The sequence below is a fragment of the Cyprinodon tularosa genome, unplaced genomic scaffold (genome assembly GCF_016077235.1).
Source record: "Cyprinodon tularosa strain WSP-4 unplaced genomic scaffold, ASM1607723v1 ctg281, whole genome shotgun sequence".
NCBI classification, from domain to species: domain Eukaryota; kingdom Metazoa; phylum Chordata; class Actinopteri; order Cyprinodontiformes; family Cyprinodontidae; genus Cyprinodon; species Cyprinodon tularosa.
This window is the reverse complement of record NW_024038987.1, coordinates 527,234-542,434: the sequence shown is the minus strand read 5'-3', so window position 1 is coordinate 542,434 and position 15,201 is coordinate 527,234. Positions and strand designations below refer to the sequence as shown.

Genomic DNA, 15,201 nt, shown 5'->3' with positions numbered 1-15,201 from the left:
GATTATTTTATTTTTTGATTATTAGATGGTAAAAGGTTCCTTAAATGAAATTTTAAAAATAATAAAATTTAAGAATTAATTTTGTTATCACTGCTGCTTACCTTTATCAAGGCTGCACTTAAAAAAATAGAAAAAGTCTAGAGAGCTGTACTAAAACAAATTTAAAACATACACTTGTGTGTACAAAATGACAAAATAAAATCTCTAAAAAGTCTAATCCAACTGGATTAAACTTCTGGCTAGAGCACATAAATAAACTAAAAAGGTTTTTCATCTTAAATGCACACTGTTTATATATGTTTTGCATTTTTTGTATAATAGCTATTTTTGTCTATGTTGCTCTTTCAGCAAAAGGCAAGTTTTAGTTTCTTGATTGTCAACAATAAATAATTACTAAATTAGTTGACAATTCAGTCCTAGTTAAGTTAGAAGCATTGAGATAAATCGGAGGGTTAGTGGGGATATAAATTCTTTCAGGTTATCTGTATGGTTTAGTACAGAGCTTAAATGTCTCACTCATTAGAAGTTGCCTGTTTGTTCCTGAGTTTTTTATTAAAGTAAAAGAACAAACATGAGTGTTTTGTCTTTAGGTGAAGTTGACCAATCTCTCCTTCAAATTGGCAATCATCTCTTCTGTAATTAACTTTCAAATTAGTTGTTTTCACTCATGTCAAAAGGGGTCCATGCGTCCATTTTTAAGCACTGAACGATTACAGTCACTGTCTTTTACTGGAAGTCAGAGGAGTATGTTATACAAAGAAAAGGTGAGGGCACCATCCCCTGTGCTGCTCCTGTGCTTCTGACTACCTCATTAGACGGTTCGCCCTTCAATCTCGCAAACTCTGTTCTTTAGGGCTGAAACAATCAGATTATTTGTAATTAATCGCATTATTGAAATAATCGTCAACTAATTAATGATCTATTAATCGTTAACTGGAGTATAGAGACTTAGAACATGCCTCTAGCTGACAGAGCAACCCAAAGAATCTTTGGCTGATTATTAATTGAAAAATAATCGACAGATTAATCAATTTGCAAAATAATGATTAGTTGTAGCCCTAATGTTTTGTCTTGGATTCAGTCTTGTGGAGTTTCTGACTTAAAAAAAAAAAGAAGTGGGAGCATCTAAGGGAGGCAAGGCCAAACTGTTTTTCTTTGCATACAGATTTATACATTTATTGCACAATATGGCACTTTACGGCAGCTTCTGTAATGCATTTAGTATTTGAGAGATAAATATAGAGATGTAAAGATATGTGATACTTTAGTAACAGTGGTTACAATAGCAGATTTTTGGTTTTAGACTGTAGCTGTTGCATTTGAACCATTTGAACTTTATACATCTTGGTTATATTATTATGTTTCAGAGTTTAGCTATTTGTAATAAGCAAGCATTCTCCTTATTTAAATATCACATTGATAAACTTACTTTTAAACATAAATCTAAAGAATATCTCAACATCATGACTGGGTTTATCGCTGCAGAGCCGACGTGGCACAGAGTTTATTTTTAGGCTTCTGCAGCCGTACCCTGTGGGATTTGGAGCAGGTTTTTAGAACACCCATGGGAATGTCCTTAGCGTATACAGGAGGTGTGTGTGGATGACTCTCTGAAGGAAAGTGGGGACTGACAGTACTCCCAATGTTAAGAAGAAGAGCTAAACGTAGCTACAACTAATGCATTTCTGCTTTGGTTTAACCTCAGATCTGTGGGACTGTTGGATTATAGATTTTTGGAGAGTTATAACCAGTTAGCCAGTATCTGTGCCTTACAGACAGGAGGGATAAAATTAGAAAAAGTAGCAGCTGATCTGATAAACTAAAATGTTAGGTCACTCCTCCATAAGAACTTTCTACACCAATATAAAGGAACACACTTTGAGGCTAAATAAGAAGAATGCGTTCAGTTGTGAAGATAAGCGCCATTTCTTAATTTTCTTTGTTTTCACCCAAAGTTTCTACTTCTATTATATTTTCCTAACTCCCAATAAAGCTGTTTATTCTTTTTGTCTGGTTTGGTTTGCTTTCATAGCTGCAAACGGAAGCAGGCATGTGGTGATCATAACTAAACTGGAAATTGAGAACAAACTATTATAGATGCCCTGAGCGCTGCATCTCTCTTCTGCATAGTTATGTTGTTATAACAGATGCAGAATCATTACCGTATTTTCACGACTATAAGGCGCACTTAAACGTCTTTTTTTTCCCCTCAAAATGTGCGGTGCGCCCTATGTGTGTTGCAACTGCGACTTTTGAGACCACCTCATTGAGGAAATGATGAAAGAGTGGCTGAATGTAAGGAGACCAGGTGTTTTTTTTCCACTCATCACCATCGCTGTTAATATGTAACTCCATGCGTGCCCATCTCACAGCTGATGTGAAAAACATGGGGAAACAAATTAACGCTGTGTTCAACCGCTCGACATCGGTGTGAACCGGACCCAGCAGGTGCAGCAGAAGCAGCAAGTTTATATGCAAAGTCAATGGTTGACGCGCGTATAGGCGCAGCAAAAGGTCCCGCACCGCGTTTTGAGCAGCAGGCGCAGCGCCTCGGGAGCGTTTAAGCATCTGACGCACCGCCAACGCGCTGCTGCTGCTCGAGATGGAAAAATTGAAGTTTTGCTGCTGGACGCGCCGCATCAACCAATCAGAGAAGCTGATCTGGGAGCTGACAGCGAGACAGACACAGCGCTCTGATGACATATGATATCAACGCAAATGAAAAGGGCTGGATGGATGAGGAGATGATGAAAGCGTGGCTGAGGCAGGTGTATGTGAGGAGACCAGGTGGTTTTTTCCACGCATCACCATCGCTGCGTGCCCATCTCACAGCCGATGTGAAAAAAAGGTGAATCAAATGAACGCTGTGCTCGCCGTTATCCCGGGGGTCTGACAAAGGAACTTCAACTGCTCGACATCGGTGTGGAGCGGCCGTGCAAAGTAAGGCTGCGAGCGGCGTGGGAGAGATGGATGACAGACGGAGACCACAGTTTCAGGATAAGTGGAAGGCAGCGCCGGGCAAGTTACGCCACCGTTTGCGGATGGATTGTAGATGCTTGGACTAACGTGTCTGCTGGCTCTGTTGTTCAAGCTTTCGCAAAAGCCGGCATTATTTCTGAGGAGCCGCCCGGCACGGAAAGTGACTCTGACAGCGAAGAAGGGGAAATTGGCATGTCTGATTTAGCGCAGCTGTTTAATTCAGAAACAGAGGATGATGACTTTGATGGGTTTGATTAATACTTTGTAATAAATACATGAATAAAGCACAAACATACTCAGTTTTGCTCCCGCTCTATTTTTCTACCTGAAAACTTAATTCAACAGCAGCATCTGGGCGGGTCTCCTCCTCTTCACCGCGGCTGCTGGCAGGTGTTTTTCATCTAAATAATCTAAATCTTGCAGCTATATTTGCTGTGATCAGGGGGAATAAAGTAGTTTTAATATGTTTTTAAGTGAAAAAGTCCACCTGAAAACTTAATAATTGCAGTCAGTTCATCCAGATTATCTATTTCTGTCGGAGGCGCTCACACCCCCACATACCAGCGGTGCGCCGACAGTAGAAATCCGTTCAACAGCAGCCTCTAGGCTGGGCAGCCTCTGGGTTCACCACGGTGGCTGGCAGGTGTTTTTCATCTAAATAATTTAAACTGCAGGCACCAGGATACTGGTAATAAAAGCGGACATATTCTGTCGGCAGGTTTCAGGATTTTAAGTTAATTTAGGAGGGATCACAGCGCTGTGTCATCTGAGATCTCACGGCCAGCTCCCAGGTTTGATTAATACTTTTTAATAAATACATGAATAAAGCACAGTCATACTCAGTTTTGCCCCCGCTGTATTTTTAAATACGCAGTAGAGGTATTTAAAGGTAGTAGAGGACATGTAACTGTATATAAAAAACGCGCCCTATAGTCCGGTGCGCCTTATGTGTGTGTTAAATACAGAAATGGCACACATAACTGAGAGTGCGCCTTTTAGTACGGTGCGCCTTATGGTCGTGAAAATACGGTAAATAAAGAGCAGCCTTAACACAGATTTTACAAAGTTTTGTGTATGGATTGGCTTCAGCCAGCGCATTCGGTACAACCAAAAAGGGCAATGTAAATGTGTGACTTTGTGCTTGTTTTTTCTATATCCAATTGATTATTTTAGGTAGTTTTTTTTGTGTAACATCGGCTTTTCATCATGTTTCTGTTTTCCATCTTATTGTTTTTTAAGTAGAAACCTTTGACCATCCTAATAGATTCAAGAAACATTTTTTTATTTTTTATTTTAGTTGCTCAGTTGTTTATTCAATGCATATAAAAAGCTTGATTTTGTTTATATATTTTTATTTGGGTACTCGTTGGGTGGAAACGCTTGTGATGCAATCTTTTCAGGTCTTTTTCTGAAAACGTCTAGGATGTTTTTAAAATGGACAAAGCACATTTCCTGGAGAGGAGCAGGTTACCAGACTGAGCTGCTGACTGCACCACAGCCTCAGGACCTCTAATGTCTAGTCTGACTGCTCTCTCTGCCCAGAGAGGCTCTCCCCTGACCTTTAGCCTATCATCTGATCTGATCTGATAAGCGGCGAACACTGAGCTGCTCTGTGAGGGACGGATATCTGCCTGTGCTGGACGGCTCAGCTGATGGTTGCAACATTGCTCTCCTTCACAAACCTGCTGTTGATCCTTGAACAACACTTGATTGTCCATTTGTTGCAATGCCTCTTGCACTGTAAAACTTAAATTACCGCTGGTTATAGGAGCAGGCAGCGGAGCCGAATTTAAGAGACATTCCTTTAGATTTAAAACCCTAATATCAACTACTATGCACTTTGATTAAATACATGCCAGGGTTCTCGCCAGTGCATTTGTCCAAGTTGTCACTGCTGTGCTGAAATTAGGTCGAGGCTTTCATTTAGACTAAAACTTTATATCTGCATACCAGGAAAAAAAAGCAAACCTTTGGGTTTCTGCAGCCATTCAGTATACATAAAAATTCCTCCTATGTACAGATGAGAATTAAAAGCGCAAACAGTTTTAATGAGACTGTGATCTATTTGAATTACATGTGCAGGAAGTGGAAATAAGTTTGATTTTGATGAGTTTTATCCAGGGAAGTCAAGATTTTCTACATCTTAGCAGAATAAATTGAAAAGTGGATTGATATTTAAGTTTAATTGAATTTTTGTTCTTCAGTGGCTGATTAATTTATCGCACTCTGGATTTTGAAATTGCCAAAATGAGAAGTTTGGCATTAGGGCTGAAACAACTAATTGGATTAGTCATGATTAGTCAGTTATTTATATTATCAACTAATGTAGTTATTGATTCATTTTTAACTGGAGTACAAAGACGGTAAAACATGCCTTTAAGTGACAAAGAAACCAACTTAAAGCAACAATTTAACATTGTAAGAAAATACCTCAATATTTTGCATTTAAAGTAAAACGTTTTTCATCTATCAATATGCTCTTTCCAGAACTTCTGAAGTGGAAAAGTTTTAGTTTAGTTTCCCCTGATTCAATTTCCTAAAAATTCCTTCTTTAAGGAACCTTTTGCTGTCTGATTCTTAATTGATTATTCAAAGGCAACACACTGTTATAAAGATTAATGTTCTCAGATGCTGCCTGCTTTGTATCAGAGGTTTACTTTACCAACCTAAAAGTAGAGGATGTTAACCTGGAGAGTTACATTTGGCTTTTGATGTGCTCTGTCCTGCTGACTGGAGCTGCAACTAACGACTCATATTGCTAATTGATTAATCAGTCGATTGTTTTTTATTTTTTATTAATTCGATGGCAAAAGTCTCCTTAGAGAAGATTTCATACCTAATTTAAACCAGGTGGAACTGAAATTAAGCCACTTTCTGCACAGAGCATTCGTATCTAAAAAAAAAAAAAAAAAAAAAAAAACTTTTTTTTTTAGAATTTTGATATAATTACTGCTTTAAGGGGGTCTTAAACCCAAAATGATTCCACATTAATGAACTGACTGTTTTTCGTTTGCTTAAAGTTGCCATGGCTGCATGTGGTCATCTTTTCTCCTATTTGCTGTCATGTTCTCTCCAAGCCTAACTTTTCCTAGCTATGAAATAACCATGAATGCGCCTCAATAGGGCTAGGTAAAAAAGAACTATTTAATCAATTTTGAATCGATTCCTTTTTTTGCAAAAATCAATGTCTAGGGAAAGAGATGATTTAGTTATATAGTGACGCGTGTGACGTTCCCATTCAAATGAGCAGGAAAGATGCACTCAAGATTACTTCAGGCCAGACAGCTGCAAATATAACCAATAGGTTGACTGAAGAAATTAACAAATGGGGGCCAACCAGCAAACACCCTTTAGTTGTTAACAGGCAATGCTGCAAATATGGTTTTTGCAGTGAAGATGATGCAGCTCATTCATGTCTGCTGTGTCTCCGCTGTGTCACGTCTGCTTGCTCGAGTGAGGCTTCACTTTTCACAAACAAGTTTGCACTTATACGGCAGTTTTGTTCACATCTCAAGTTTGAACTGTCTGAATAACAAGTTTGCACTTTGTGTTTAATGTGACAGGAAAAAAATAAAATACATCAGTATTTTGAAACACAGTTGAACAACTCTCATTATTGTAAAAACAGATCGAATCGAAATTAATCGATTTAGAACTGTATGAATCAAAATCAAATCGATTAGGGACTTTGGTGATAAGGAGTGTATTCGAGACGTTAGTAGCTAAATGCAATCTGCTGGAATTCCTTAGAATCGACGATTGTAAAACTGGAGAAGCTGTCAGTGTTGCTCTGTCAGGATGACAAGGCAAAAAAACTGTCTTCAATCTGTTTAATTCGTCTCTGTTCTGGAGAGATGGCCTCAAGGAGCAAAGCAGGTCCTTTCAAAGCTTTTTGCCTTTCGATGTACAAATAGCTGCAGCAAATCCAAGGATGAAACCGCTCATTCCAGCTGGTAACGTTTCTGTGAATGTTACCACAGCTGTAACCTGCGCTGTTGGTAGCAAAGAAGCAGGTCCTTTTTTTTCTTTTGTTCTTTACAAACTAAGCAAATTAAGTGGGGTTAAATATGTGTGGTATCATACAGCTAAGGTATGGGCTTTTACATGAAGTATTCATTAAAATGGAAGTGTATTTAAGAGATTTAAAGAGTAGATTGGAGAAGCTGGGTAACTGTTTACAGAGATGGTTGAACTGTTGGTGAGTAAACCAATAATAAGCAGCCCAGCTGGAATGTGGTGGGATGCTTTAATTTGCTGCTTATTCATCCCTGGTGTTTTGTTTTTGGATGTGTGCAAAGGAACCTATTAGAGGGTGAAGTTGGAAACAAAGCGGCCCCCACCTGAACATTGCCTTTGCTTTTACTTATAGCATATGATGCGATTCAGGCTGTGTTATTCACAGATCTTTGCTGGTTTATTTATTTATTTTTCTGTTACTATAGTTGCTAGGGCTGGGCGATAATTCAATAACGATATATATCGATCGATAGACGTGTGGCGCAATAGAAAAAAAGAGGGTCGATAAAAGTTCGATTAAAAAAAGAAACGCAGTTTTCCTTCCTTCTCATTGTAGCCTAGCATGTAGGTTTATGCTAGTCACTGCATCCTCCCAACCAATCACGATCGCGGACCCAGGCATGCCGTCACCAAGCGCCGCCCTCTCAAACCACAACACAGAGCACATGAAGATGTCGCAGCAAGGAGAGGCGGAGGAAATTGTTTCAAAGAAGGGTTTTTGTAGTTCGGCAGTCTGGCAGTATTTCGGTCATGGCAAGTTGGACCAAATACAAACCACAGTCATCTTTAAAATGTGTCGGGAACCAGTGAAAACCAGTCTGATAACGAAACCAACTTTTTTTTTTTTTATCATCTCAGCCGCACACAGCCACAGGAGTACGAGCTGTGTAGGCCCCGACGCGGCTCTCCTCCGAGGAATCTTCGGGAATTTCGGGAAAATATATATATATTTTCAGTTTTGGGCAGTTTCCCACGTAGTTCTAACAATTGAGATAAAAATGCTGAGGGCCCAGAAACTTCAAAGTAATAACTCAGATTAAAGCAGGAAACGGGGGCGGCGGCGGCGGTGGGGGGGCATTTATTTATTTGTTATATTTATTTTGGTCACTTTTCTGGTCACTTTAGTTTATTCTTTGTCAGTATTTAATAACATAACTCGGGTCTCTTAAGTTATTTTTCTTTTAAACAATTCTGTTATGGTTAAAAAAGTTGGTTAAATAAAGATTTAATTCGAAGTCTGTGTTTGTGTTTTTTATTAAAATTAAATCATTTAGCAATATCATAAAAAGTCCAGGCAGAGCTGCACATAAAATATGGTTTCAAATCTTTTCAATAATTATCGATATCGATCAATATGCATTTTTTTTTATCGATAAGCTTTTTTTCTATATCGCCCAGCCCTAATAGTTGCGTCGCTCTCAACCTTTGTTTCACACAGACATCCTTATCCTTAATGAGCTTGTTTTTTAGTTGGGAAGTTGATCTTTTTGTACCAGTGACATCAGCCGAATAGTTAATTAAGAAATGTTAAAAGGAGAAATTTTATTACAGGGAATGTAGGAGATAAAAAGTTAACTATTTCGCCTGAAAACTTCTAGGTTAAATCCGTTTTGTACAACTTATCAAAACAAACCTTCAGAATTAAATTAATTCTCTTATAGAACTTCCCATAGATTTCATGGCGCTGAAAAACCTCATTAGTTTGTATCAATCCTTTCCTATTTAAAGAGGTATGTAAACTCATTCATAGCTATGTAGCATTGAAGATGGGAAAGGGAGGGGAGGGAAATTCATGCATTGTTGAATTTTTAGGGTTTTTTGAAGCAGAAAAATCTGGAACTCTTTTAAGAAACTTGATTTAAAAAAAATGTGGTTAATGTGTTAAGGAAATCGGTTATCTCAAAGGATTCGTTTTTGAGTTCACCTCTTGTGCAGATGGCTTTCTATTAGGTTGCATCTTGTGTTTCTTCTAATGCAGGGATCACCAATCTTTTTAAGGCTTAGAGCTACTTTATGGGTGCCGAGTCATAGGAAGGGCTACCAATACTGACCTATGAACTGGAGGATTCAGACTTCACCTAAACTTCATACATAATAGATATTTGTATTAATATTGTCTTATTTCAAATGTCTGGTGAGTTCTTGACAAGGATCACATGTTGTCTTTGAGGGCCCCTTGGTGCCCATGGGCGCCACGTTTGTGACCCCTGTTCTACGCCTATCTGGACATGTCCCCCAATTAACCAGACAGATGGAACTTCTAAAGTTTTCTGATATGATCAAATATTTTCCATCTGTAATTACTGACTCTGTTGTCAAAATTGTCAAATTTGCAGCTCTAGACAAAGTGAATGTGAATTTGTGTCTGTTGGGAGATTAAACCGGAAAAAGGAATGGAGAGTAACAATCCACCGCTAGCTAATGAAAGCGGTTTACTGATAACAGAGCTTAGGTCCAGTTCTGTGATAAATGACCTTGTTTCTCCTTTACTTATATTGGAGGCGCGCCCCTCCTCCCTTCACCTCCGCTGATGTTAAGCTGATTAAACCAATCCATTTTCATATCTAACACACAAATCTTGACCTCTCAAGCTGTGTGTAGGTTATTGCTTAACATGAAAACAGCTGGGACATATACTTGGTGTCAAAGCTTCTCTGCACCTGGTAATAAATATGTTAGAGGTCTGACTGCAGCACTGGGATAACTGGACTTCCACCTGTTAGTTTCCTCTACTGATTGGGCTTAGGGGAATTATGCTTAATACATTTTTGGTCACCAGTTTCTTTTCTTAATTTTTTATTTCCTTTTTTTTCTGCTGTGCTGCAGGTTTTTTAATGGTTATTTCTGGTCAATATATTAGTTCTAATTTCTTAAAATTGTAGCTTTTTTTGTTGACATACAAAGCCTATCTGTGTGTTTGGCCAATTTTATCTTTAACCTTTTTTCTAACTGTAAAAACCTATTAGACAAACTGATAAAAAGTAAATGTTTGGCAGAAATGAATACGCCTTTGCAACCCTTTCGTTAATCTTAGGGTAACCGTCTCAGCTTTCACATCTGTGTGTTTTTTCCCCGTTTCTTTTTCTTTGTCCTTGTGAAGCTAGGCCACGTTTAACGTTCAGCTGCTGAAGATGTCCCACTTTCACTCGTTTAAGCAACTAAGTGAAGCAACTATATGTGACTTAGGCTACGTTCACACTGCAGGCCTTAATGCTCAATTCCGATTTTTTTGTGAAATCGGATTTTTTTGCATGTCCGTTCACACTTCCAAGTATATGCGACTTGTATGTGGTCTACTGTGTGAACTGAAAGCGTTCAACCGAAGTGTCCCGCATGCGCACTCGAGGACGCGATGACGTCACATGTAGCAAGCGTCCTCAGTGTTTGCGGAAGTAAACATGACTCGTAATACTGCAGCGTATATTGCGTTCTTTAAGTTCTTCTCCAACAGGAGCAGGCACATTACGAATGAAATCTTTTTAAGAAGATCAAAAAGAAAGAGAGCCAGATTTCTTGCAATGGCGTTTTGTGGGGCAGTAATAGCAACGTCCGTACAGAGCTCTCACTTTCTCTCCATTGACTGCTCTCTGTGTTATCTTCCGCCATGGTTGTTAGTTTTTCCCACCTCCGCTTAGTAGGACGCAGATTAGTAACGTTTAGTAACATTTGTCAAGTATCAATGACGTGTAGGTCGGATGAATGCGACCTGGCCGTACAGACACAGGTCGCATTTGAAAAGATCAGATACGTATCGGATTCAGGACCACATATCCAAGTGGCCTGGGTCGCATTTGAAAAAATCCGATCTGTGTCGTTCAGACTGTCATAAAAAGATCAGATACAGGTCACATATGGGCAAAAAAATTGGAATTGGGTCACTTCAGGCTGCAGTGTGAACGTAGCCCAAGACTCTTTTACACTATTTCTCAATGCTGTGCCTCTAAACTGAACAGTTTGTTTAAAGGTCACAGTTTGTCCAAATGTTGCATGGTTTGATATCAGGAGCTGATGGTAGCTGGAGGCCTGGACAAACCTTTTCAGACCAGCTGAGACGCTGAAAAGTTATTTTTAACCATTTTCTGACATTTGCTGCTGCTTCATCTTGTTTAACACGCATGAGATTAAAAGTAACTCTTAGAAGTGTCAGTTTCAGTTAATACTTTTCTTCTGAGGACAAATTGTCTGGTAAAAAATAATTATTTGAGTAACAACGGCTGCTTGCTGTTAGATTTCTCTCTGGTTGTGCTGTGGCCTCTTATCCAACCTGCTGTGGTTCTGCCCTAACATTTTCTAATGTTCAATAATGTCCAGGTGAGACTGAACTACAGACAAAAGTAAAGTAATGATGTAAATTCAGATTGCAAAGCATAATCTTTTAACTTCATATTAAAAAGCTTTATGGCATCTAAAATAATATAACACTACAGAGGCTTGATTTTTTAATTAGATGCATATATTAAAAAACTCAATAAAATTAACATGCTTAAATGAATAGTAGTTTTCACATGCTTGTGATTGAAGTTGTCCCCCTTTTCCACTTCTTATAATTTGGTTATCATATTCATGTTAAAGGCTATACGTTCAAATTTTTCTCCTTATATTTTTGGGTGTTTTTTTTTTGCACAGGTTAATTTTATGGTTCTTAAAAATGCCACATTGAAAATAAAGGCATTTATTAGGGGAAAAAGAATAACTAAAACAAGGTGACATTTTTTTTTTTTTTTTTTTTTAAAGAACAACAAAAAAGGAACCATACAAAAAGATTTTGCACACTTTGTTTTTTTTAACTTAACTTAAGAGCGTGGTTGTTTATACTATTTCCAAAAAAAAAGAGAGAAACTCAGGCTGTTTCTGCAAGTCAGTTATTTTTTTCAATAATGGTTTCTCCTGTTTAGCGTCAGGCGACGTCCCTCGACATGATTCCCCTTCAGGAGCTTAGGAGGATTTAGTCTGTGGTGTTAAATGCTCCCTGTGAGCTGCTTTCACTTCTCACATCGCCTGCCTGATCACAGTAAAACTAAGAAACAGTTAGAGCCACACACAGCAAACCCTGATAATAGCTGTATTCACACAGCAAACCTTCAACAGGAAAAGTAGGAGGTTCCTGAAAGAACAAATTTGCAGAATAATTCATATGAGCTTTGTTTTATACATTTAGTGCTTTGAACTTATGTGGTACTTATGGGTTTTATTGACTAAAGAAATAAAAGAACCATCTTCTAGTAGTTATTAGAAGAAATGGTCTTTGTCTAGTAGCTGACTGTCGTCCTTTTTTTGTTGTTTTCCCACAGAGTCAAGCGGTCCTGCCAAAGTGGTCAGAGCGGGGATTCCACCCAAAGCGAGACGTGGAGGAAAGGTAATAGCCTCTGGTCTGCTTATTTGATTCTCTGCATTAACGGAGTTAAATGTGCTCTTTTCTTCTCCCTGCAGAGATGAAAAATAATTTAAAGATTTTCTCTAGGCTCAGTTGTTCCTTAGACTTTTTCCCATTGAAAGCTGAAAGGTAAATCTCTCTGAAGTAGAAACACATTTCTAATGAAAGTAAGCAGTGAACATGTGGGATGGTCACATTCATGTGAAGGTATTGTTACCACCATTACTGAAAACCCAGAGTAGCTGTAGTTATTCCTTTCAGGACGGCATGTAAGGTTCCAGGTGATGATACAAAATAAAAGGTTGAAAAAGGGTTGGATTTCCCAGACGTTACTCGTCGATTTGGTAAAGGTTGCCTTTCTTTCATCCTTACAAAACATGTCTACCTTCAGTTTCCCTTAGCGTTCCTGTTCCAATCATTGTTCCTGTAGTAGATTGTAAATTGTGCTTAAAGCTTTAACCAGTTTTTAAAACTCTACAGTTTTATCTGAAGGGGACAAAGGTACACAGAGTTTTGTGTACAAATATGAGCCTCAGCATACATCTGCAGTCGAGTTGACATTTTGTTATGAACCAGGACGGTCATCTGCGTCCTTTAAGCATCCCCATAATGACTCTAAAGTCCTGAGAGTTGGAGCCAGAGCGTGTTTTACTGTCTTTTTGGTTAAACAAAACAATCGCTATTTTTGTTAGTTGTTCTTAATTAGAGGCCAGATAATCCAAATATTTGTTTAGATGTCTGGAAAATAGCTATTGCTTCTGTACTAATGGAAAATGATTTCTAACAGTCCAAATAAGCCAAGGTCACATGAGACAGATGTGTACCTCCCCACTTCCTGGAATCCAAACATGTTGCTGCTAAGACTTAGACTTAGACTTAGACTTCTTTATTTGTCATTTTGTATGCACAGGGTGCATACAGAACGAAATTGCGTTACATACAGCTTATGAACGTTGCATTGATATTTCACAATGGCACGAGTTATAGAAAAATACAAAAAGTGCAGCAGTGGTCAAAGTGTGAACAGTGCAGAGGATAAGAGACAGTGTGCAAGTTGCAGTGGTTCAGTGCAAAATGGCATTTGTGCAAAAAATGCGTTATTGAAAAATACAATGAGATGAACAATTTAAAGGGCTAAAAGTTAAAAGTTCAGCAGCATTTGATGCCCGATAATGTGCAATAGGTGCAGAGTTCGGATTGTGGATCAAAGGTTCAACAGTCTGATGGCAGTGGGGAAGAAGCTGTTGCACAACCTGGTGGATCTGCAGCGGATGCTGCGGAACCTCTTTCCAGAGGGCAGCAGGGAGAACAGTCCATGGTGGGGGTGTGAGGGGTCTTTGATGATATTACGGGCTCGGGACACACAGCGCTGTGATGAAATGTCCTTAATGGAGGGAAGAGGAGCCCCAATGATTCCTTCCGCTGTCCTCACCACCCTCCTCACATTCTTCCAGTCAGAAGCTCTGCAGCCTCCACACCACAGAGAGAGACAGCTGGTCAGAACGCTCTCTATGGTGCTTCTGTAGAAGGTTGTGAGGATGGGCGGGGGCAGGCGGGCTCTCCTCATCCTCCGCAGAAAGTACAAGCGCTTCTGTGCCCTCTTCACTAGAGATGAAGTGTTTACAGTCCAGGTGAGGTTGTCCGTGATGTGCACCCCCAGGAACTTTGTGCTGCTGACCACCTCCACAGCTGAGCTGTTGATGAGCAGTGGAGCATGGTGGGGGCGGTTTTTCCTGAAGTCGACGATGATCTCCTTCGTCTTCTCCACGTTCAGGATCAGACTGTTTTCACTGCACCAGTCCACCAGCTGCTCCACCTCCTCTCTGTAGTCCCGGTCGTTGTCGTCCCTGATGAGGCCCACCACCGTGGTGTCGTCCGCAAACTTCACGATGTGATTGGTGGTGAACCTGGGGACGCAGTCATATGTCATCAGGGTGAACAGCAGGGGGCTCAGGACGCAGCCCTGAGGGGAGCCCGTGCTGAGGGTGATGACATCAGAGGTGTTCTGACCGACCCGGACTGACTGAGGTCTGTTGGTGAGGAAGTCCAGCAGCCAGTTTCGAAGGGGTGTGTTGAAGCCCAGATGTTCCAGCTTTCCCACCAGGTGCTGTGGGATGATGGTGTTAAACGCTGAACTGAAGTCCAGGAACAGCATCCGCACGTGGGTGTTCTTCTCCTCCAGGTGGGCCAGGCTCAGGTGAAGAGCAGAGGAGATGGCGTCCTCAGTGGAGCGGTTTCGCCGGTAGGCAAACTGGAACGGGTCGAGTGTTGGGGGGAGACTGGAGACGATGTGTTCCTTTACCAGCCTTTCAAAGCACTTCATCATGATGGGAGTCAGTGCGACGGGCCGGTAGTCGTTGTAGCAGGTGACTTGAGGTTTCTTTGGCACTGGGATGATGGAGGCAGACTTGAAGCATGCTGGCACTGTGGCTTGCTCCAGCGAGGTGTTAAAAATGTCCGTGAGGACACCAGCTAGCTGACCTGCACACTCCTTGAGCACCCGCCCAGGTATGTTGTCGGGACCTGGGGCCTTCCGCGGGTTGACCCTCCTCAGAGTCTTCCACACGTCGGCTGTGTCAAGGCAGAGAACCTCCTCTTCCTGATGTGGGACAGCCTTCACTGCTGGAGTGCGATTTAGTGCCTCAAACCTCCCAAAGAAGTTATTTAGTCCGTTTAGGAAGTCAGCATCAACTTCATCCACCGGGGCAGGGGGCGTGTTGTAGTCTGTGATCGCCCGTATGCCTTGCCACATGCTCCTGGTGTTGTTGGCGTCGTGGAACAGATGCTGGATTTTCTGGTTATGGTTCCGCTTTGCTAACCTGATGGCACGG

General features: G+C 40.4%; 1 protein-coding gene across 3 annotated transcripts in view; it reads left to right on the top strand.

Moving 5' to 3' along the window:
* The window catches only part of larp1 (La ribonucleoprotein 1, translational regulator), a 68,073-nt gene that overhangs the window by 14,977 nt on the left and 37,895 nt on the right, over positions 1-15,201 (top strand). For all 3 annotated transcript variants that reach the window (XM_038290474.1, XM_038290477.1, XM_038290473.1), the window contains exon 2: positions 12,288-12,352. In XM_038290474.1, coding sequence (XP_038146402.1) covers positions 12,288-12,352 — 65 coding nt within the window. The remainder of the gene's footprint in view (positions 1-12,287; positions 12,353-15,201) is intronic.